The sequence below is a fragment of the Artemia franciscana genome, chromosome 3 (genome assembly GCF_032884065.1).
Source record: "Artemia franciscana chromosome 3, ASM3288406v1, whole genome shotgun sequence".
Classification (NCBI taxonomy): Eukaryota; Metazoa; Arthropoda; class Branchiopoda; order Anostraca; family Artemiidae; genus Artemia; species Artemia franciscana.
Genome location: NC_088865.1, coordinates 40,037,978 through 40,062,066, shown reverse-complemented (window position 1 = coordinate 40,062,066; position 24,089 = coordinate 40,037,978). Strand labels below are relative to the sequence as shown.

At 35.9% G+C, this 24,089-nt stretch overlaps 1 protein-coding gene across 6 annotated transcripts in view; it reads right to left on the bottom strand.

Annotated features, from left to right (window-relative positions):
• LOC136025260 (eye-specific diacylglycerol kinase-like) overlaps positions 1-24,089 on the bottom strand; it is a 266,512-nt gene that overhangs the window by 55,186 nt on the left and 187,237 nt on the right. For all 6 annotated transcript variants that reach the window (XM_065701114.1, XM_065701112.1, XM_065701109.1 and 3 more), the window contains exons 13-14: positions 12,253-12,350; positions 4,858-4,992 (exon numbers count right to left, since the gene is read on the bottom strand). In XM_065701114.1, coding sequence (XP_065557186.1) covers positions 4,858-4,992; positions 12,253-12,350 — 233 coding nt within the window. The remainder of the gene's footprint in view (positions 1-4,857; positions 4,993-12,252; positions 12,351-24,089) is intronic.

The following is a 24,089-nucleotide window of genomic DNA, read 5'->3' as shown; positions in this document are numbered from 1 at the left end:
GACAACAGCTAATTTCAACTATGTTCATTAGTTCTACTTGGATAAATCATCTTACAACGTCTTTATCCTGTCGTTGTCACACATCTAATATTTTTCTTGTTAAACTGAACTTGTTTTAAAGCATCAATATATAACAGCTTCGAACTATTCTGTCACTACATAAACATTCGTAAGAATTCTTATTTTCTTTTTTAAGAAGTAATTGCTAATTAAATCTGATTCTTTTAATTTGAAGCGCCTTTATCTGAAAACTAGAGAGGACTTCATACATGTTACCATGAATGCCTGAAATTGGTGAATGTCGACATTCACCGGTCAATGTCCGAAATTCTTTTTTTTTTCTACTTAGATTGAGTCAGGTTTGTCAGTAGGCTGTTTCAGTTTTATGCAAGGTTTAATGGTGACAGGTTAGGTTAGGTTTTTAACTAATTTCTGCGATTTATAACCTAATTTAACCTCACCTAGTCTAACCCAGCCTAGCCTGACTTTAACTTTTAGCGCATGCGTAAGACTGACAAAGCTGATTAGCAAACCTGACTGAATCTAAGCAGAGAACAAGGAATTTCGGACATTCACCGGTGAACGTCGACATTTACCAGATTTCGGTCGTTCACCGTAGCATATATACTCATTTCTTTCTTTCTCAATGTTCTAAAACATTTTAGGAAAATTACAGTCTACTTTAAACAGTATCTTAGATGACTTCAGTTCACTTAAACAGCTTTCATTTTTTACAATTCTATTTCGATAACACTTTTCACCTGTCCTGTATTTGTCACCCATCATTTTTTTTTTTTTTTTCAAGAAATTAAGACAAAACAGGCTAGTTTCCTGATGACAAATTCGAATTAAACTTGCTTTAAAGCCTTAAATATGCAATTGCATTGAAATAGTCCGCCACTACAAAAATATTAGCAGATTTCTTTGGATGGGGATCCTTATTTTACAGTTTTGTAAACTAATTAAACATTTTTAAAACTATTTATACTTTTTAACTATTCAACTATTTAAACTGATTTGACAAAATCACTCATCGTTTTAAATAAAACGGTCACCATTACACGCGAAAAGCGTCCCATAACTGTTTGTTACCACTATGACGGTTGTCATGATTCTGACCGCACCACTATTTAACGTTACGGTGACACTGACGTTCTCTAGGAAACCTACTCCAGTGCTTCGCTAGACAACGTTCTGGTGACGTATCTCAACCCATCACTTTTCTAGGACACCGTAGCTTTAGCTGACCTCGATTGATTTAAATAATTTTCATTTTCTAGCAATTCCGTTTCCATAACGCTTTGCAGCTTTCCTGTCGTTGTACCCATCTTAACGTTTATTTTCTCAAGAGATCAAAAAGGAGTAGCTTAGTTTCCCGGTGAAAAATTCCCAGATGAGTTAGAGTTGAGTTCATTCAAGGACTTCAAATATGCAAATGCTTTGGAGTATTTCAGAATCAGAAGAAGAAAAACATAAATCATATAAACTAAAAAATTATTTCCCACCTCTAGGGTATATTTAAAATGACGTTCGGTTAATTTCCTTTCTTAAAGGTTTAGACTGCTGTGCTGACTTTTATTTAATTAAAAAAAGAAACAGTAGCTCGAGCAAGCGGCACTGCCACGGGAGTAGCTAAAGAGGATAGGGTCGGCAGTACACCTTCCTTACAACTCGTTTCTTCTTAGGAAATACCTCAGATGCAAGATTTCTGAAAAAAATTGCCTTGTCTGCCCGAGATGAAAATGTAAAGATTCGCCAAACGTTAGGTCTGCTATTAAAGAAAAAATTCTTTTATGTAGCGTTCACATCAAGGAGCACAAAGTAAAAATTAAATAATGTAAATCCTAAAATCTTGCTGCAAATGCGGCGGCATCAGCAGCGCAACAGTGCTGCCTGAGCAAAGAACGGGCTTCAATATATTATTTCTGCTTTGGTCCCGACCACTTTGAATGGAAGAAATGATCGTACAAACTTTGGATGGGGGACAGGAAACTGAAAGTTCTAGCCTTTTTAAGAATCGAGAGTGATGGGAGGGCAGCCAGTCCCCCTACCACGTGCTTTTTTACCTACTGCTCTCCCCTCAACATTGAAAGACATGCAATCAAAGTTTTGAGATAGCCGTCTATGCCTCTAGGGATAACCCCGCGAGCCCATGGGGTAAGGGCTATAAAGTATGAAAGCTGCCCATTGCTTACATATTTAGTTTTTATTATTAGGAAGTGGGGATCTTTGATACTAGATACTCAAAAAGCCCATGGGTATTAAGGCGAAAGTTTCAGGAGACGTTGAGGAGAATATTGGACTGAATCAAAAGACATTATGTGTATCCAGATTATAAAATGGGCGTCTAAGAAACAACTAAGGTAATTTCGTTGAAACTATCGGGACAAGTTGTAAGAGATGAACTAGATCAAAACACAATTGGTACATCCAGGTTGTCAAAACGACATATGCGCAAAATCCCAGGAATAACTAAAACGTTGAAACTTCCACGGAATGTTGATGGGGATGCCGAACTAAATCAGCAGACACTATGCACATCCAAGGGCTCAAAAGGGTGTATCTGCAATACTTCAGGAACATATAAAGATAAAATGTTGAAACTTCCAGAGAATGCAGATGTTAAACTAGACGAAAAGAAAGCATGCGCTTCCAGGCTGTCCAAAGGGCATATCTGCAATATCTGAGGAACGGCTAAGGATATTAAGTTGATAGTTTCAGAGTATACTAAGCGGATGTTGATCAAAGACACTAAAAGTAAAGACGCTAGATCAAGAGACACTGTATTTATCCAGGCTGTCAAAACGGTGCATCTGTAACATATCAGCAATGGTTAAGGATATTAAGTTGAAACTTTCAGGTAATGTTGAAATGGACGTAGAACTAAGTCCAAAGATATCATTTGCATCTAGGCTGTCAAAAAGGAGTATCTGCAATATGTTAGGAATATCTAAGGATTGTTCAAACTTTCAGGAAATCTTGAGGAAAATGTGGAACTACATCTAAAGACTCTATGTGCAGCCGTATTGTCAAAAAGGAATATCTACAATATCTCACCCACAAGTAAGGGTATTAAGTTGTAACTTTCAGGAATGATGAATGGATATTGAATAAAGATAAAAGATACTATGTGCATCCAGGTTCTCAAAAGGTCATATGTGCAGTATCTCAGGTACGGCGAAGGGTATAGGTTAACAGCCAAAGGGACACAACTGGAAATCTGAGGAAATATTGAATGGAGGGATAACGTAGATTTTAAATTCTGACTTTCGGGGACGAAGGGGAGCTTATAAAGGACAATTATGTTTGAGGAAAAATATGGTCGTACATTTTTTTTCCGTGGTAGTATGTTTTTTTTCTCTTCTAACGTTAATAAATCCAAAATTACTGAGACTTCCAAGAATGAAAATGATTACATATTTAACAGTCAGTCTACTTTCATTAGTTAGACAAATGTTATGATGTTGACATTAGTTCGACAAATGTTGACGTTGTAGGAAATAGTAAAGCATAAATGACTCTACAGTCTTTAGAGGGCTTAGAGGGTCTTAGCTCCACTCTCTTTTGCGATAATTTCTGACCGTTTTAAGTTTGACTTTAATTAATTTATAAAAAAGATGATAGTTTCATTAGCAAATAAATTGCTTGAATTTTAATTAAGATCCTTTTAAATAAACTTTAGATCAACACTGAATATGGATTATTTATCAAATCACGATTGTTGAAAATATGGAATTTAATTATCAGGTGGTCAAAAAGGAGTCATTGGCATATCTAGGATTTAAGGAGGAGCTGCGTTGGCATTCTCAAGTTCTAATGACCTTATTTTCCATTTGCTCGGATCGATTTACGGAAGAGAACTGAGATGAACTTGCCCCAATTCTTTGTCTAATCCACGGGAATAGTGCATGAAAACTGGATTGAACTCCTTTCAGGCGAAGAGACCGCTGAGCATTCAAGCCCAAGGTTTGTCCTGCCCATTGAAATCGTCGCTGTTAAGAATGCCGGATTCTCTTGAATTGGAAGGTGACAATCATTTGAAGTAATTGGTTAATTAAAAATAAGAGTCAACAAATAGTTACTATCAATGAAAAAACTTCACAAATGAGAAAACTTCCACGAAAGAATCGCACAAGAAAATTAAGATGAATTAAAAGCAAGAGACTAAGACTTGCTTTATTAAACTACTAATTACAAAAACTATACATAAAGATTTGATCAACAGATCTACTGTAAATCTAGAGGAAAATACTGTAATAAAACTGCACTCAAGCAAAGAGAAAGAGGGGGTACCCCAGGAATAACCACAGGAAGAAGTACCCGATTGTTTGTCAATATACAAGGTTTAAATACAAGTTAATCTTTTCTATGGATTTATGGAGTAAAAATACGAATAAACAAATTCTACAAGCAAATTAACAAATAGACTCACAAGCATCTCTCTGATAATAAATAGGTACTAGTATAACAAACAATCAACAATATTTCTTAGTTCTCACAGAATTTTGGTTGGGCATCAGTTTCTGTTAAATGTGTTTACGGCAAGAATTTAGGGACCACTCTTTTTCCACATCTGCAGAAACGAGTTAATGCTGAATTTTGAGAAAGTACACAATCAACACATTAACTATAACTTCTGACAAAGTTTGTCATAGATTCAAATCCACTTTTTTGTAAATACTGTAGCAAAAATAATATAAAAACCCTTCAATTTTTCCTTCCCTTAGAATTAATATTGGTTTCGGATCCTCAGAAACATTAATTGCGACATAAGCTGTTGTCTTTCTTAAAGTTAGGTTGAGATTAAACAGCCTATTCTGCCACAAGCCCCAACAATGAAAATAAAGAAATGCTTACTGTCGATAAAACACCACTCTGTTTGATGGCTATTGCCATTTGTAGCCACTTCACGTCCATTTTCCTCATCAATCAGTTTTCTCACTGCTTCCAAAACCACGTCTGGCTTCACCGTGATGGTGGTAACTGGTGTTGCTAAAAAGGGTTCATATACTTATTCTGCAGAAGTGGTTGAAGAGAGTGTAAATAAAACTGAAAAATTGCTTAGACAAGCAACATATTAAAGTGAAAGGTTTGAATTTTTTAAGTTATTTCAGGCTTGAATTATTTAACATATTTAAGTAAAAATACGTTCATGTTAGGTGAAAATATGTTCAAACAAAACATATTTGAGTGAAAAGCTATCATAACGAGTTACAGGCTTTGGTGAATTGCTCAACAGCTTTTCGTCTCCTACGAAAATCCGGTCTTCGATGTCCTTCTTACCTTTGATGGGAAAAACAAGTCAACACTATGGTAAACAGAAGGAACTCTGGACTTCAGCCATGAAGTCCGGAATGAGAGGGGGTCCCTTCCCCGGACCTCCTCCATATCCATAGAAGCTTCAAACGCCTGTCTCTAGAGTACTGTTGCCCAGTACGGCACTTTAATTTGACATCCTAAGAGTGTGAATCGTTGGATTAGGAGTCAGTTCAGAGCATTAGTGATTGCATCTAGTCTCTAAGGATACTTAAAGACTTCAAGCTTGCTAACTGAGTTTAAAAAATTAAAATAAAAGCACTTTTGACTAAACTAAACTCAGGTACTAAATTCCGAGTGTTTTAGTTACAGGCTGAGTACCAAAAATTAATGACATCACTTTTGACTAAAACAAACTTAACTTGCTTGCAAATTCCGAATATTTTAGTTACCGATCCCGTATTAAAAATATCTAATAGAAGCACTTTTGAGGGCAACAAACACAGATACTTGGTCAATTCCTAGTATTTTAATTGGTGACTCAGTACCAGAAATTAAATAAAAGCACTTTTGCATATAACAAACTCAGCTAGTAGGTAAATTAAAAGTATCTTAGTTGCTGACTGAGTATCAAAAATTTAAAAAGCACTTTTGACTATAATAAACTCAGGTAGTTGATAAGTTCTGAGTGTTTTAGTTGCTGACTGAGTACCAATAATATTAATAAAAGCATTTTTGGCTACAACAAACTCAGCTACTTGGTGAATTTCGAGTCATTTAATTGGTTACTGAGCATCAAAAATTAATTAGATACACTTTTGCATAAAAACTCAGCTACTTGATGAATTCCGAGTCTTTTAATTGGTGACTATCAAAAAAATTGAATAAAAGCAGTTTTGCATACAACGAACTCAACTAGCAGGTAAATTCCGAGTGTCTCAGTTAGTGACTGAGTATCAAAAATATAATAAAAGCAATTTTGACTACAATAAACTCATGCAGTTGACAAATTCCGACTGTTTTAGTCGCTGGCTGAGTACCGAAAAATCATAAAAGCAGTTTTAACTACAACAAATTCAGCGAGCTGGTAAATTGTGAGTGTTTCATTACCGACAAATGGATTACAAAGAGTATCTGGTTTCAAGTTAGGCTCGTTTACGTTGACTTAGCGTGGTGGGCAACGCTAAGTGAACGTAAACGAACCAAACTTGAAAGCAGTTAACTAGCAACTAAAACACAGGGAATTTATCAACTACCTGAGTTTATTGTGGTCAAAAGTACTTTTATTAAATTTTTGGCACTCAGTCAGCAACTAAGACACTTGGAATTACCTACTTGCTGAGTTTGTTGCATGCAAAATGCCTTTATTTAATTTTTTTGTACTCAGCCAGGAAATAAAAAACTCATAATTTATTAACTAACTGAATTTATTGTAGTCAAAGGTGCTTTCATTAAATTTTTTATACTCAGACGGCAGGAAGAGATTTGGAATTTACCTACAAGCTGAATTTGTTATATGCCAAAGTGCATTCATTTAATTTTTAATACTCAGTCTACAATTAAAACTCAGAATTTACCAAGTAGCTGAAATTGTTGCACTCAAAATTGCTTTTATTAAATCTTTTTTCTCTCTCTCTGTGCCCGTGTATCTGACCGGGTGTTTGCTTGTCCCTGTGTCTGTCTTTCTATGTTTGTGTGTCTGACTCTGTCTGTGTATATATATTTTTGTCCCTCTCTCTCTCTCTCTGTGCGTCTGAGCAAATGTTTGCTTGTCTCTCTCGCATATGCCTGTGTATGTGACCGGGAGTTACTTGTTTCTGTGTCAGTCTAAGTGTGTTTGTACCTCTCTCTCTCTCTCTCTCTCTCTCTCTCTCTCTCTCTCTCTCTCTCTCTCTCTCTCTCTCTCTCTCTCTCTCTCTCTCTCTCTCTCTCTCTCTCTCTCTCTCTCTCTCTCTCTCTCTCTCTCTCTCTCTCTCTCTCTCTCTCTCTCTTTCTCTCCGAGCATGTGTGCCCGAGAGGATGTTTGCTTGTCTCTGTGTCTGTCTTTGTGTGTTTGTGTGTCTAACGCTGTCTGTTTGTATGTGTTTTTAACTGTTAAGAAAAATACTCACAAAAGCGGTAATATGTTGAAACTGTTTCTTTTTTCGTCATGATACTGAATATGCAAAGAACAAGAAGACAAGGAAAGTGAAACGTTTTTAGGTCAGTTCAATGTTAAATTCACACAAGCTAAAAAGTTAAGACATAATTATACTCACAGTCTATGCCTGAGAGAATGATGTAAGAAGACGGGTGTTTCGGTGAATAGGATCCAAACGTTCAGAGAAATTTCGACGGCATGGTGGTTAGACAGGATTTTGTGCCTGTGTGTCAGAGAGGCTGGTTGCTTCTTTTTTTCTCTCCCACCCTCTCTCTCTCTCTCTCTCCCTCTCTCTTTCTCTTTCTCTCTCTCTCTCTCTCTCTCTCTCTCTCTCTCTCTCTCTCTCTCTCTCTCTCTCTCTCTCTCTCTCTCTCTCTCTCTCTCTCTCTCTCTCTCTCTCTCTCTCTCTCTCTCTCTCTCTCTCTCTCTCTCTCTCTCTCTCTCTCTCTCTCTCTCTCTCTCTCTCTCTCTCTCCTCTCTCTCTCTCTCTCTCTCTCTCTCTCTCGAGACGGCGTTAGACTAAGGAAATTTAATGGAATGTGGTCAAAGAGTTTCATCAATACCAAAGAACTCGCAGAAGCTGGATTTTTCTTTGGAGGTCACAGCGACCAGGTCCAGTGTGCTTTTTGTGCAGGTGTGGTTGAAAACTGGGAAAAGGGCACTGTGAAAATAAACGAACATAGAATACACTTTGAAATACGTCCTTTTGTTCAAGGAGTTGATGTGGGAAACATTCTATATGTAAAACCTCCTGCTTTAGCTGGAGGCTATGACATTTGTGAGCGACACATGGAATCAAGAGGCTATACTCAAAACTATATTAATATTCGTTTGCAACCACCAAGGTATACCTCCCGATCTTTACTGTTTCAAGAAGATGGCACTCCTCTTAAATCAGAGGATAGCATAAAAAATAGGTAGTTTTTCAAATGAAAGGAAATAGAAATGGAAGTATTTAATTTTTTCAAATGAAATTAAATAGAGATATTAATGCCTGAAACGTGGGCGCTCAGAAAGACTGAACGGAATTTGCTAGATTTTTCCCATAGAAATTGCCTTTAGATCGTTTATGGTGTCCGTCTGACTGACCGTATCTTTGACAGTAAGTCGTGCAAAAAATGTGGCTCAGTCCCACTTTCTTGGACTATAATGAGAGAAAGGAGTCGAAGGGTTTCGTAAGTAAAGAGTCGACAGAAAAGGGAACTTCTTGGGAGGGTGGAGAGATGGGGACTTTACATGGATTGGAAAGGGAAGGAATGTGCGTAGGTATGTTGGCCTTAGGTGGCTTAGTGTAACGTGGAGTAATGATCCATTTATAACCGTTGAAATATTTTACGATTGTATTCCTGGTACGAGCCCACACTTAGAGGGAATTTATTGAAAAATTCGTTGAAGCCGAAGCAATGCCTGTAATCAGAGATACGTATTTAGGCTCACCTCCAGCTATTGATGAACAAAAATCGATGAGCATTCAAGAAATATTTTGAACGGTCGAATTGAGGGGCTGCTCAGCTTCAGATATCACTTATACCAGGTGGTGCATGCCAAGCGTGACGGAAATATGCCAAGCGTTACAGAAACAGTGTCAAGAATAGGAAAAATTGTACCTTGCCTGGCAGAAACTCTGCCAAGCGTGGCGGAACTATGCAGCAGCAGTGGGGTTCTGAGATGTACACCAGGTGGGGGGAATGTGGCCCACTCCAGTCGAATGCCTTACTTGGTTCTTAATTTCAATGTAAGACAAGTCTGAAGATGACAGAGCAAATGACTGGCATCTCAGTTGAATTCCCAACATGTCTGATTCTTCCATTGCTATAGGTAAACTTAAGCAACATTGTACAAATTATGGAGGCCACAGCTTCCCCGCAATTTTTCCATTAACGAGTTTTTACGATTTTTGGGGTTTCAACGATGTTTACGGTTTAGGGACTAAAAAACTTGTTCATTATCTTGAAATATTTCCAAATAATCCACCACATTTTTACATTAACCCCTCCCCCTCCTCACAAAATAGAAACCTATGTAAGCGCCCTTATAAGCCATCAACCGGAGATTTCTCACTAGAATATCATATTTTTAACAAGAAATATCTTGATACGATGATTTCGTTTTCCTAAATGATTTCCTCAAAATTCGAGGGGGCGCCAATTTTCAGCAAAGATGTACACCAAATGGAACGTGCCAAGCATGGTTGAAGCGTTCCAAGTGTAGAGGGGACTTTGCCAACTGTGGCGGAAACTATGCCAAACATGGGGGAAACTGTTTCATGCAGGGCAGAATAGTGCAACACACGTGTCATTCTGAGATGTAAACCAGATGGCGGAAAGTGGGCACTCCCTAGCCAAAATTAAATACCCCAATTGCACAAAGTCGACAAATCAAAAACAAACAAAACACAACTGAAGAATAGGAGTAACTAATACTTGTATTTTCTTTGAGTAAGTAGAACAAAATCTTTGCTACATGCAGCTCCTTCGCAAAATCTTAAGGGGAATTTATACAAATTTTATTCCTGTCACAATAGTTTTAGAGCTATCATCGTACACTTTATATTCCATTTCCAAAATTATATTCCCTTATCCCAAAAAAATATTTATCTATTTCTGACCTTTATAGCCTTATAAGCATTAGCGTAAAACTTTTACAGGATACTTTGGATTTATATTCTGGTGAATCTTAAAACTTTTTATGTAGTGTTTCCTTTAAAACGGGGAAGGAAAATAAGAGAAGAAAAAAATGTTTGATTTTTTTAAGCATTTTCATTCGTCTGTATAAGGGATTAAATATCCTTCGAAGATTAAAGCTTCAGAAAATCAATTCATTTAAATGTAAAGAAAAAGATTAAAAAACGCATCAAAAACTCGTTTACCTGCACTTTTGTTACGTTTATACGTGTCGCATAAAAATTTTGGGTGGGAGGGAGGTTCAGACCCGCCCCCGCTCCTGGATACGGCCTTGCCTCCAATGCCATCAAACTCTTCTAACACATTACTGTCAAACTATACTACGCACTTTTACCCTTAAACAATTGTACAGATTAAATAAAAACCGAGGACAGTTTTTTGTCAACATAGTGCATCCAATTTTTGTTATGATAATTAGCCTCATATTGGTTTACTGTCACCACTATTATTAAACTACATATTGTCAAACTATCATTACCATCAAAATAGGCTGTGTATTTTTACCTTTAAACAGTTGTGTGGATAAAATAGTCTCAAGCCGATAGTAACCAAAACTCTAAAAAAACAATTTTCATAAAATAAAACTAATACAGCAAAAGAATTGGCTTCTTGTGCTGATTCCGAATATATCAATCTCATAAAATTTTAACGTTACCCATCAAAAGCTACGAGCCTGAAAAAAAATATACCTGATTTTCAAACAAGAGGGAAAATACCCCTAAAAAACTATGCAAGTGAAAATGACACCATTAGATTTAGCATATCTGAGAACCTGTTTCACTCCTATCTGTAGAAACGTGAAATTATGCATTTCTTTTGCCATAAGAAAGATCACCCATGTGTGTTTGTCTGTTCTTGTTGTTGTTTTTTCCATCGGTAATGGTGTCGAACCAATGGTTCTAGAAGATCGAGAGAGGGCTCATTCGGACAGAAATAAAAGTTCTAGTGTCCTTTTTAAGTGACTAAAAAGATTGTATCATAGGAAAGGAGTATTTTCTGCCATACGGTGGCGCCAAACTACGAATTTGACCCAAAGACGACCAAGTTGCTATAGAAGCTTCCCATCTACAGAGGAAGTGATACCACACGGCAGCGCATTCGTGATGTCTAATAATGAGAGGTTGAAATTGTGAGGCAGGGCATCATGAGCCTTGCTGTATTTTTTTAGGGGGGCAAGAACTATTGGAGTCTTTTTCAGTGAGTTTTAATGGTAATATTTCTTTTTTCCTACATACAACAATGTATGTAAAAACATGTATATAACGTATTTTAACATTAAACAGTCCTATTGTAGACGTCTCGATGGTTCCATCCACATAGAAGACCAAAAGTCACGCAGATTTCCGTTCATATGAACAGTAATACCCCTTTCCCTCAGCCCGAAATTCTGCAGTAAGAATATTATTGAGTACTTTAAAAAAAACTACTTTCATCAAAAATTTTGCCTAAACATTCAAATTTTGTCCAAGATTTTAATTACAGTATAGCATTTTTATTCTTAGTCAGAAAAATTTAAGTGCGGCACACTACAAGTCAATTTACAACTATCGATATATAAAATTTATCTTTAAGAAACCGGTGGTTTCTGGGGCTGGCATCGCACATCATATCTTGGGTAGGCCTGGGCGCAATTTGAAAAACGACCAGAAATTAAATATGACAATAACAAGTTTTTTTTAACTAAAATTAAGAAGCAACACTAACACTCAAAACAAAAGAGATTATTCCGTATATAGGGGGATGCTCCCTCCAGAATCCCCGGATACTTAAGCTTGACTTTGTGTCCCACTCCTTTAAGAATGACTGTTAAAGCACAAGAGCCTTTGAATTGAAATAAGAAGTTTTTTTTAAAGCACTAAAAAACGTTAACGTAACGAGCGAGGGGTTGAGGAGGGGGCAACCCCTCAAACACTGAATAATTTCTGTTCATTTAAAGATTTGTTCCTCCTTAATTTTAGTTGATTTTTTTTTTTAATTCAATTACATAAACAACAGGATAGTTCCTTACCAACAGAAAGCAGCTAATTATGTTGAAGCCCTTGTTCTGATTACTATCAAACCATTGTCAAACTGTCAAGTCTCAAACTATCATTACTATCAACTAAGCTAAATATTTCTGCCTTTAAACTGTTATAAAGTAGATATTACAAAAAAATGAGGAGAGTTTCTTACCAACAGAGAGTAGCAAATCTTTGTCATGTTGATTAGCCTCATATTGATCCATTACAACCTTTTTCACCGCCACTGTAATTGGTTCCATTGTTGGAGCACTGGAAAAATACCACGGAGGAAATAAAAAATTGCAAAACCACATTCTCAATCAGTCATTCTTAAACACTTAATTCATTTACAAGGAGGAAAATATAACAAGGAAATATTCAGAATACAAAGGAACAGAGTCATCTATCAGAGACCGAGGAGTCATCCACTCTCCCCCATATGATGTACATTTCGGAGTGCCATATGTTCCGCCAAGTTGTCATTCCTTGCACCAATCGTGGCACACTTCTACCAAGCATAACACGCGTCACATAGTCTACATGATCTTTTAAAGTGGACAGTCTCTCGTCATATATAGTAAAAAGAGAAATCAAAATTGTTTTGAAACTTTTTAAAGAGGCTCCCGCAAAAATAAGGAAAGTCAAAATTATTTGCTTAATCTATAAATTCTAAGAACTTACTTTCCATATGATATAGTTCTTCCAGAACTTCCCAGAAGTCTGGAATTTTTCCACAATCGATAATACTTAATCATACAAATTTCTGAGGGATGAGAATGGTATGTCGTCATTTTATCTTTGCCCCCAACATAATCCTATCATGTCCTTACAACAAAAAACTTTGACACCAAGAAGCAAGATGGAAAATGGTATGCAAAAATTCACGAAAGGAAGGGGGAAGGGCGAGATATATTTTCAAGATATATATATATATATATATATATATATATATATATATATATATATATATATATATATATATATATATATATATATGTATATATATATATATATATATATATATATATATATATATATATATATATATATATATATATATATATATATATATGTATATATAAAGAGTGCAGCGTTTTTCAACAAAAATATCCCCTTCCCTCCATAAATAATATTTTTTTTTAATCTGAGGGAGAATATATCCCCCCCCCCCTTACTCCCTCTTAACCCCCAACCACCATTAAGATATGGCAAAAACAACTTGTTACCCGCAATATGAATTATTAAGATGAAGTGAGAATCTCATGATCGAGAACAGAGACAAGCTCTGAATGTCGGGTGGTAATGAAGCGTTCGCGAATGTGCTGGCCTTGGAAAAGGTCAAGATGCAACGAAAAAGGTCAATTGGAAAAGGTCAATTACTATATTTAGTAGCTGTAATTTGGAGACTAAGCTTGTTTACGTTCGTAAAACAAAGAATTAGCAAATACTTAAAAAAGAACATATATTGATGTCTTTTTTTAATTGAGATCAGCTTTTCCAAAAATTTTAAAATATTTGATGACAAAACATCTTTATTTTTGATGTTAATTCTTATTTAAAAGGAAACAGATGCATATTATATTTACGGAGTGTGTAATTATTAAAATGAATTCAATTCGATGCATCCAAAGTATTTTGCTTTACTGAGATATGGATTTGGCTAAAAGTACGGTAATATTGGTAGAGTTGCGGAATATTCGAAAAACCCGAAGACTTCAATTTTAAATGCTAAATTATTATTTACTGATTAGGAGAATAAATTAAGAAGGTGGCGCTCCCCTCACTTAATTACGTGGCGATACTGCTGAGAGGCTCAATTGGAACCTTAAATAAAACAGACAAATATTTTTATCAAAACTTAGAAGAGTAGTTCCATATCACGTCTAGATTATTTCTTATTTACACGTCTTATATACACGTCTAGATTAATATAGATTATTTCTAAATTATATCTTCATACAGCTGGCTTGAACTGATAAAATCATCATTTCTTTTTGTACGTGATTCTTAGTAAGGGCAGCTCAAGGGAAAAACGACCCCAAAGGAGCTTTCGAAAATTGTTTTTGGAATTGTTTCCTTGTGTATTTCTCACAGGCCTGATTATTTCATTTATAACAGAATGTAGAAATGGACTACTTATAGCACGTAAAATATGCTAGGATCATTTGATTTCTCGAGGGTGGATATGATGGTTCGTTGTGAACCTTTTTCCTCTGCTACGCTGCCCTCTGGCTCGGGTCTAGAAAAATCCATTCCTTTTTAAAATTAAATAAAAAAAATTAGTTTTCTTTAGCTGAAAGTAAGGAGCGACATTAAAACTTAAAACGAAAAGAAATTACTCCGTGTATGAAAGGGACTGTTCCCTTCTCAACGCCCCGCTCTTTACGCTAAAGTTTGACTCTTTCTCTCAATTCTACTTTAGTAAACAGTAAAAAACATTAGCGTAAAGAGCGGGGCGTTGAGAAGGGAACAGGAAGCTCCCCTTTAGGAACTTGAATAAAAAAAAACAAGTTTCTTAACGGAAAGTAAGGAGCGACATTAAAACTTAAAACGAACAGAAATTACTTTGTATATGAAAGGGGCTGCTTCCTCATCAACGCCCCGCTCTTTGCGCTAAAGTTTGACACTTTCTCTTAACTCTATTTTTTAAAACAGCAAAAAACTCTGTTTCCAAAATTAAACATGTATTAATTCAAAAACATTCAGAAATTAAATAAAAAAAACTAGTTTTTTTTAACTGAAAGTGATGAGCGACATTAAAACTTAAAACAAACAGAAATTACTCCGTGTATGATAGGGGCTGCTTCCTCATCAACGCCCCACTCTTTTCGCTAAAGTTTGATACTTTCTCTTATCTCTATTTTTTTAAAACAACAAAAACTTTATCGTAAAGAGTGAGGCGTTGATGAGGAAGCAGCCCCTTTCATGCACGGAGTAATTTCTGTTCGTTTAAAGTTTTAATGTCGCTCCTTACTTTCCGTTAAAAAACTTTTTTTTTTTTATTTAATTTCCTAAAGCGCTTCTTGTTCCCTTCTCAACGCCCCGCTCTTTGCGCTAAAATTTTTACTGTTTAATAAAGTAGAATTGAGAGAAAGAGTCAAACTTTAGCGTAAAGAGCGAGGCGTTGATGAGGAAGCAGCCCCTTTCATGCACGGAGTAATTTATGTTTGTTTTAAGTTTTAATGTCGCTCATTACTTTCAGTTAAAAAAGCCAGTTATTTTTATTTAATTTCTGAACGTTTTTGAATTAATGCATGTTTGATTTTGGCTCTCCGCACATAAACTATTAAAATGAAATTTGCATATTAATTCTTTTTTTGGCTAAATGGCTTTCTCTTAGTTTTGATCAGACGATTTTGAGAAATAAGGGGTGGGGAAGGAGGCCCAGTTGCCCTCCAATTTTTTGGTTACTTAAAAAGGTAACTAGAAATTTTAATTTTTAACGAACGTTTTTATTAGTAAAAAATATACGTAACTTGAGAATTAACTTACGCATCAAACTTCTATAATCTTATATTTTTATTATGTATATGAGGGAGTTTGTCACCTCGTTAATACCTCGCTCTTTACTCTAAAGCTTAAGTTTTGTCCCAATTCTTTAAGAATGACCCCTGAATCAGAAAGGCCATAGAATAAACCTCGAACTGTTTGACATTATATACTTCTTGCTTTTAACAATTCACAGGCTGTATAAAACATTCATACATTAATAGAGTAATTTGAATTTCTCTATATTTGTCAAGGAAAGGCTTTTCACGAGTTTTATTTTAGAAAAGCCTGTTTAAAAAAAAAATCTCCTTTTTGGGTATGCCACTGATACTTAAAAAAAGGAAAAGTAAAAAATGCAATAAGGTACTAATAGCCCTTCAATTGGTAGCATAATCTAACTTACGGGGAGGGGGTGGGTACCAATTCTCTAAACTTCCCTCTCTACTACACCAACAGCTCTGATCTGGAAGTACAAAAAGATTATACCACAAATTACGTTTTAAGAAATTTATAATAAAATTGCACCTCTTTCAAGAGCAGTAATTGGGTAATTATACAGTTAAACTAAAGAGAATAATAGAGACCATTTTTATAATTCCATCGGAAAAGAGAGGGGAAAGTGTGTGTTTATTGGTTTACGTCTGCAACGTGTTTCTGGATGCCAATCACATTATTCCTTAAACGTTTTTTTTTAATACACTTGAGCCTACTACTACAATTAATAACACAGCTTAACCCTAATAAACCTTTTTAAAACCCGATGGATTTGACTGTTTTCCTGTGTGAAATTTTTGGCTAGTGAAATAATGAAAAATTCAAATTTCCCCTGATTAGTCTCCTATCTGAAATTTTAAGCAAGTAAAAAGAACAAAAATATTTGGAGTTACAAGACTTTCTACAAGTAGTTCCTCTTTTTCTGGGTAGTGTTTCCAGATGTCCGATAAAAATTTAACCGTCATAAAAGTGAAAATGCAACTAAAGCACCATTTTTCCAGTTAAAACAAGCCAAATAAACAATTCCCCCCCAAATGCGCCAATTTGAAAAACTCAATGCAAAACCGCCTCAAAAAGTGCCCGAATGGCGCAAATGCGCCTTATCTGGCAAAACTGTTTCTGAGCGGCTGACCCCATTTAAACAAAATATCAGAGTACATTAATTTTAATTTCTCCAAGTTTGTTCAGGATTGACATTATGAGCTTTATTCTCAGCAAGTTTGTTCAAAAAGTTCGTTTGAGAACTGTCCTCCAGTGCTTCAAGAAAGAAGAAAGAGAAGAAAATCAGTTCAGCTTAATGCTGAACTAGTAAAATAGGGTGAACAGGGGTGAAGATAGTGTTAAAACAGGATATGTGCATGAAAAAGTGGAGTTTAACTAGTTGGTAAGATCTCTAGTCTTACAGAAAAATGAAAATATATGCTTTATTTAAGATGTAATTCAAGTTTTTGCTCCTTCAAATGTTATATTTTAGAGGAGTGGCAATAAAACTCTATTCTAAATCTTTGTTTTTTTTTTTTTTTTTTTTTTTTTTGCCTATGGTGGCACAGTAGATTGACAAGCACTTGACACTAAGGATCCAGTGTTGATCCAAGCTGCCGCATGGCCGACGCAAAGACCGTTTTAGTGAATAAGCGGTGTTAATCATAAACAAGACTGCTTCAAAAATAATTTGATTTTTCAAAATTCACCAAATGTCAATATTAAGATTTAATAGGAGACAAAATAATGACGGAAATTCTAACTAAGAGCAGCAGTAAGATTAAGGAAATTTATGAAAAATAAAAATTTATTGATGAAGTAAATTTAGCATAACATAACATGAAACAGTGTCGCATAGTCTTTGAGCTGGAAGTAATGGAATATTTGTCTCAATCGTTGACGACTCCCCATAATTTTTATTGAGTAAGTATATTCTACGAACGCTAAAAATTTTAGGAGCAAAAAACCGATAATTGAAATCAAAAGAAATAATTCAGGGGTGACGATATATTGAACTTTTTTTTCAATCGGTGGCATAGATAATATCCTCCTCTGTAACAATCATTTTTCTTATGACTCAACCCTGTTCTGAAAATCAAAATTTTGGATTTTAGCCCCTTTAACTCAACCCCGGGCTTAAATACCCATGACGAAATACTTTTTATTTTAGATTGTAAAAATTGAAAATATGAATTCAAGAGATTCGTCAAATGTCAGAAGATAGTGCCTTAAGGGAAAAAAAACCAACATGTTCTGATTTTGAAAAGCAGAAGAGAGAAACATAAACACACACCCCAACACACGAAGTTCACAAACGCTGATGTTTTTATAATTCCAAAAGCAAATTCATTCTTCTTATCCTTCATAGGCTTCTTTTAACAATTTTCCTACTACAATAATATAAGTTTTAAGTCATTAAAATGCTATACATCATACATATGATTCAGGCCTAAATTTTATGTATACATACAGATGCATATATATACACATGTAAATTTACAGATGTAAATTCAATATTTATATTAAAAAATATTATAAGGAATTATAATAAAATTTACAGATGTAAATTTTATGTATATATACAGAAATACTGGATTGATCTGTCAGGTGGCATTTTGGTCTCGCCAGCTATAATACCAATAGTGAGTAATATAAATCTTAAATTGTAAAAAATATGTTTTAGTACTACTTGCAATGAAGATCGAATAAGACGTAATATTAACTCTAGATATCCAGTTATTTCTCTCTATGCAACAGTGAATTTCAAACTATGATACTAATTCTAAAGCTAGTCTAGAGTCCTAACTATCAAGATGGCTCTACTTCGAACTTGTCTACAAACTAATCATGACATGTCCTTTTCAAAACCAAAACTCTTTTTAGCCTTCTTAGCTCTTCTTAGCCTTCATTGCCTTCTTTTAGTACCTTATGCCACTAAAATAATACGAATCACAAACTATGTAAAACGTAGCTAAATGTCATGAAGGCTAATTAGCCTTTTAGCCTTCTTTTATTAATTTATACTGATAAAATAATGGGAACCACAAGTGTATAAGCCTTAAAATATTATAAATCAAAAATAATATAAACCATAGCTGAATATTATGAAGGCTAATTCAGACTTATCCGCCTTCGTAGCTTCTTTTAGAGCTTTATACAATTAAAACAATATAAAATCTAAGCGTATAAGTCATAAAAATAAACCATTAAGCATTAAAGCAAATTTAGCCTTGGTAACCTTTTTTTTTAGCTTTTTATGATATTAAAATCAACGAATCACGAATATTTAAAAACAGAGCTTTCATATTACATCCTTAAACATAACTGAGACATTCTACCTGATCAACCTCTACCATCAAGAACGAGAAAGCAAGATAAGTTAGTTCCCGTTAAAGCAAGAACAAACCGATATGGTAATTCTTTCGTCCCGGTTTTCGTCAAAATGTATAATAAGAGTTAATATTTATAGTTTGATTTATATTTTCAAGTGTAGTTTGATTTTGTATATGTTGTAAAGAAACACAAATCAGCGATAGCTGTCAAGTTTTTGCTATTAAACCTGTCTACTACTACTACTACTACTACTACTACTACTAATGGTCTTGAGGGGCCAAATATTGCAAACAGCCCACATTTGGATTTGATGAGCAAACTCAGCAGCATGGTAAATGTCGTAAACATGGTATATATGATAAATATTTAGCCAATTAAATGGGAGGAGATATAATTATCCGGTGGTGTTATTAGTAGAGACGATGGATGCCGTGAAGGTGCTAAAAGTAGAAAAGCCAAGGCCCAGGATTTTTTTTCACAGTAGAAACAGAATTGGAAGAATTGAAAGGTCAGTCTGCGAACCAAGATTATAATATTGGAAGCTACAGTGATGACAGTTGTTAAATATAACTCCGAAGCGTGGGTGGTCTAAAAGACCGAGGAGGATTTACTAGATGTTTTCCAGATGAATTGCCTACGTACTGTTTAGGGTAACCGTTTGACTGACCGTATCTCTAACAGTACGCTGTACAAAAAAATATGGTTCAATTTCCGCTTTCTAGGGCTATAATGAGAGAAAAGTTGAGATGGATAGGTCAGGCTATTCGGATGAAAGATGAGAGATTGCCAAAGATCGTCTTTGTCAGCCAACCCTCTAGGGCCAGATAAAAAGCAGGTCATCCCCTAATGGGATAGAAGGGTGTCGTAAGGAATGAATTAAGGGATACAGGAACTTCTTGGGAGTGTAGAAAGAGGGAGGGTTTGAGTAGACTGAGATGGATGAGTATCGTACAAAGCTATGATGACCTGGGATAGCTTGGTGCTGAGAGAGTGGTTAGTAGTAGTAGTAGCGGTATTTTAACAAAAAATCATGTTGACTTCTTTAATTTCATCGCCCAAATCGGACAAAGATGTCTTTGAAATGTTATTATGTATATTTAAAAAAAAATAAGCGAAAGTTAGATTAAAAGAAAGTTCTTTCTTACGGAAGTTACGTCGAAAACTAAAACGAACAAAATTATTGCTTCGCCGAATGCACAAGATCAGAACTAGCTGTAATAAGCTGACTAGCGTACCAGTCTCCGTAGAATTCTAAAATTAACACTTTACTGAAAACTGAGCTTGGTTGAGTTTTTAGAGAATCATAATTGTATAATCAAAGCTACCGATACCAAGACCAGCGAAAGATTATTGAGAGCCGTATAAATTAGTGATTATTTTCTGCATGCTAATCATGGATTCTTCCTTCCCTAAAAGAGCATCTTCTAATGATCCTGTTTTCTGGCGTTGGTTTTGTGTTTTCAGTCAAGCGCTAGTTTTCAGAATACTACACATATCAGGCAATTCCACGAGTCAGTTTGTTTGAGCTACTTTTGTTGATATTTCTTGCGTAATCAGCAAAGCAATAATGTTTTCTTCATTTTAAGTTCCAATCTCGCTCTTTATTTCCATAAGAAAAACATTGTTTTTTTTTGTAATTAATTTTCCATCCAAGACCATTCTAATAGCGTAATTACGTTTAATGCGGACTAGAACGAATCCACAAGGGGAATATCAACTTAAAATTTGTGTTTACATTTACTTATTAAAGGGCAACAATAAAAACGCGGAAATCCGAGTGATTTCCTGCGGACGGAAGAAAGTAAACCGTGGAGCTATTTAACATAGAAAGAAAAGACAGACAAATTTAGGTAAGACTTACTGATAGAAAGACTTTTTAGAGAGAAATAATACTGCTATAATTCATAATGTTCAAGTTAATAAACAGTGAGTAAATAATAGTCAAAAGAAAGCAGAGTTATGAAAATCGGTATTTTAAAAACAATACATTTATCAAGAGAGACTATCTTTATGGCATTTCAAAATCTGAACCTGAAATTCGAAATCGAAATCTGAATTAAGTGTAGAATCATGCACCAAAAGCGAAGGTCATAAAGCAAAGAGGGAGACGAGTCTGATACAAATCAAACCATCAAAACCGAAGTTGTATCAGAAATTTCAACCCCGTATCTCTAAAATATGAAATCGCGTATTTGAATTCGTTGTTGTTTTCATGGCACTTGGTATTAACCAAGTGACATATAGCAATCGCCAATTCTGTCGGTCTGTCTGTCGGTCCCGGTTTTGCTACTTTAGGCACTTCCAGGTAAGCTAGGACGATGAAATTTGGCAGGCGTATCAGGGACATGACCAGCTTAAATTAGAAATAGTCGTTTGCCCGATTTGACCGTCTGCGGGGGCGGAGTGGGGGGGCCGGTTAATTCGTAAAAAATAGAAAAAATGAAGTATTTTTAACTTACGAACGGGTGATCGGATCTCAATGAAATTTGATTTTTAGAAGGATATCGTGTCTTAGAGCTCTTATTTTAAATCCCGACCGGATCTGGTGACATTGGGGGGGGAGGTGGGAGTGGGAAACCTAAAACTTGGAAGGAAAACACTTAGAGTGGAGGGATTGGGATGAAACTTGATGGGAAAAATAAGCACAAGTCCCAGATACATGATTGACATAATCGGAACGGATCCGCTCTCTTTGGGGTAGTTGGGGGGGGGGAATTCTGAAAAATTAGGAAAAATGAGGTATTTTTAACTTACGAACAGGTGATCAGATCTCAATGAAATTTGATGATTAGAAGGATAATGTGTCTTAGAGCTCTTATTTTAAAGCTTGACCGGATCTGGTGACATTGGGGGGGGGGGGTTGGGAGGGGGAAACCTAAAACTTGGAAAACACTTTGAGTGGAGGGATTGGGATGAAACTTGGTGGGAAAAATAAACACAAGTCCTAGATAAATGATTGACATAAACGGAACGGATCCGCTCTCTTTGGGGTAGTTGGGGGGGAGGGTTATTTCTGAAAAATTAGAAAAAATGAGGTATTTTTAACTTACGAACGAGTGATCGGATCTCAATGAAATTTGATATTTAGAAGGATATCGTTGCTCAGAACCCTCATTTTAAACCCGACCGGATCTGGTGAACTTCGGGGGGAGTTGGGAGGGGGAAACCTAAAACTTTGAAAACACTTAGAGTGGAGGGATCGGGATGAAACTTGATGGGAGAAATAAGCATAAGTCCTGGATAAATGATTGACATAAACGGAACGGATCCGCTCTCATTGGGGTAGTTGGGGGAGGGGTTAATTCTGAAAAATTAAAAAAAATGAGGTATTTTTAACTTACGAACGGGTGATCGGATCTCAATGAAATTTGATATTTAGAAGGATATCGTGTCTCAAAGCAATTATTTTAAATCCTGACCGGATCTGGGGACATTGGGGGAAGTTTGGGGTGGGGGAACCTAAAATCATGGAAAACGCTTAGATTGGAGGGATCGGGATGAAACTTGGTGGGGAGAATAATCAGAAGTCTTACATACGTGATTTACATAATTGGAACGGATCCGCTCTATTGGGGGGGGGGGGTTAATTCTGAAAAATAAGAAAAAATGACGTATTTTTAACTTACGAAGGAGTGATCGGATCTTCATGAAACTTCATATTTAGAAGGACCTCGTAACTCAGATCTCTTATTTTAAATCTCAACCGGATCAAGCGTAATGGGGGGGGGGCAGTTGAGGGGACCGGAAATCTTAGAAAATACTTAAAGCGGTGAGATCAGGATGAAACTGGATGGGAAGAATAGAAACCTGTCTAAGATACGTGACTGACATAACCGGACCGGATCTGCTCTCTTAGGTGGAATTGAGAGGGGGGGGGGGGTAATTTTGAAAATTGAGGTATTTGTAACTTACGAAAGGGTGACCAGATCTTAATGAAATTTGATATTTAGAAGGATCTTGTACTTTAATGTTCTAATTTTAAATTCCGACCAGATCCTGTGACATTGGGGGGAGTTGGAGGGGGAAACCGGAATTTTAGGAAAACGTGAAAATTGCGGTATTTTTATCTTACGAATAGATGCTCGGATCTTAATGAAATTTGATTTTTAAAAGGAATTCATGTTTCAGAGCTCTTATTTCAAATCCCGACCAGATCTTTTGACATTGGGGAGAGTTGGAGGGGGAAATCTTGGAAATACACTTGGAGTGGAGGAATCGGGATGAAGCTTGGAGGATAGAATAAACAAATGTCCATGATACGTGATTGACAGAATCGTACTGGATTCGCTCTCTTTGGGGGAGTTGGGGGGAGGGGTTCAGTGATTTGGCGAGTTTGGTGCTTCTGGGCGTGCTAGGACGATAAAAATTGGTAGGCGTGTCAGGGAGCTGCACAATTTGTTTTGATAAAGTTGTTTTCTCAGATTTGACCATCTGGGGGGGCTAAAGGGAGAGGAAAAATTAATAAAATTAGGTATTTATAACTTACGAGTGGGTGATCGGATCTTAATGAATTTTGATATTTAGAAGGATATCGTGACTCAGAGCTCTTATTTTAAGTCCTGACCGGCATTAAGCCTCTTATTTTCCTTTTTAAATCAATCTATTGATTCATAGAATTTTGTTAGAGCTCATACCATATGATCTCTTGGCTCTTATCTTTTCTCGCCTCGTCACAAGTGCCATAGGAGCTCTTAGCTCTTGTTTTTTCAGGAGAGACTGTGCCAAACCAAATATAATGTGAAACTGGAGTGCGCCTATTGTAACAGTAATTTTGACTTTCACCCTCCTTTTTTAATAAAAAGTTGACTTTTTCCAGGCTTAGCGGGTTACTAGAACATCATACAGAGATACTTAAGAGCTCATTCAAAAGCTATTTCTCATGTGTACGTGGTTTATATAAATTCCACCATCTGCAAGTGCCATATGGAGCTAAAAAGGCCTTTTTAATGCCGTTTCCCAAGGGGTGGGGCTAGCGGGCTACTAGAACATCTTAGATAGATTTTAATAGATCATATAAAAATATTGCTCATAACTACGTTCTTCCTACAAATTTCACTATCCGCAAGTTTCAAATGGTAGTAAAAACGGCACTTTGGTCGCACGTCTCAAGTGGAAAAGCTGGGGCTAGTGGGCTACCAGAACTTTTAGAGTGATGTTTAATGGCTCATTTGAAAACTTTTGCTTGTATCTACGTGCTTTTTATCAATTCTA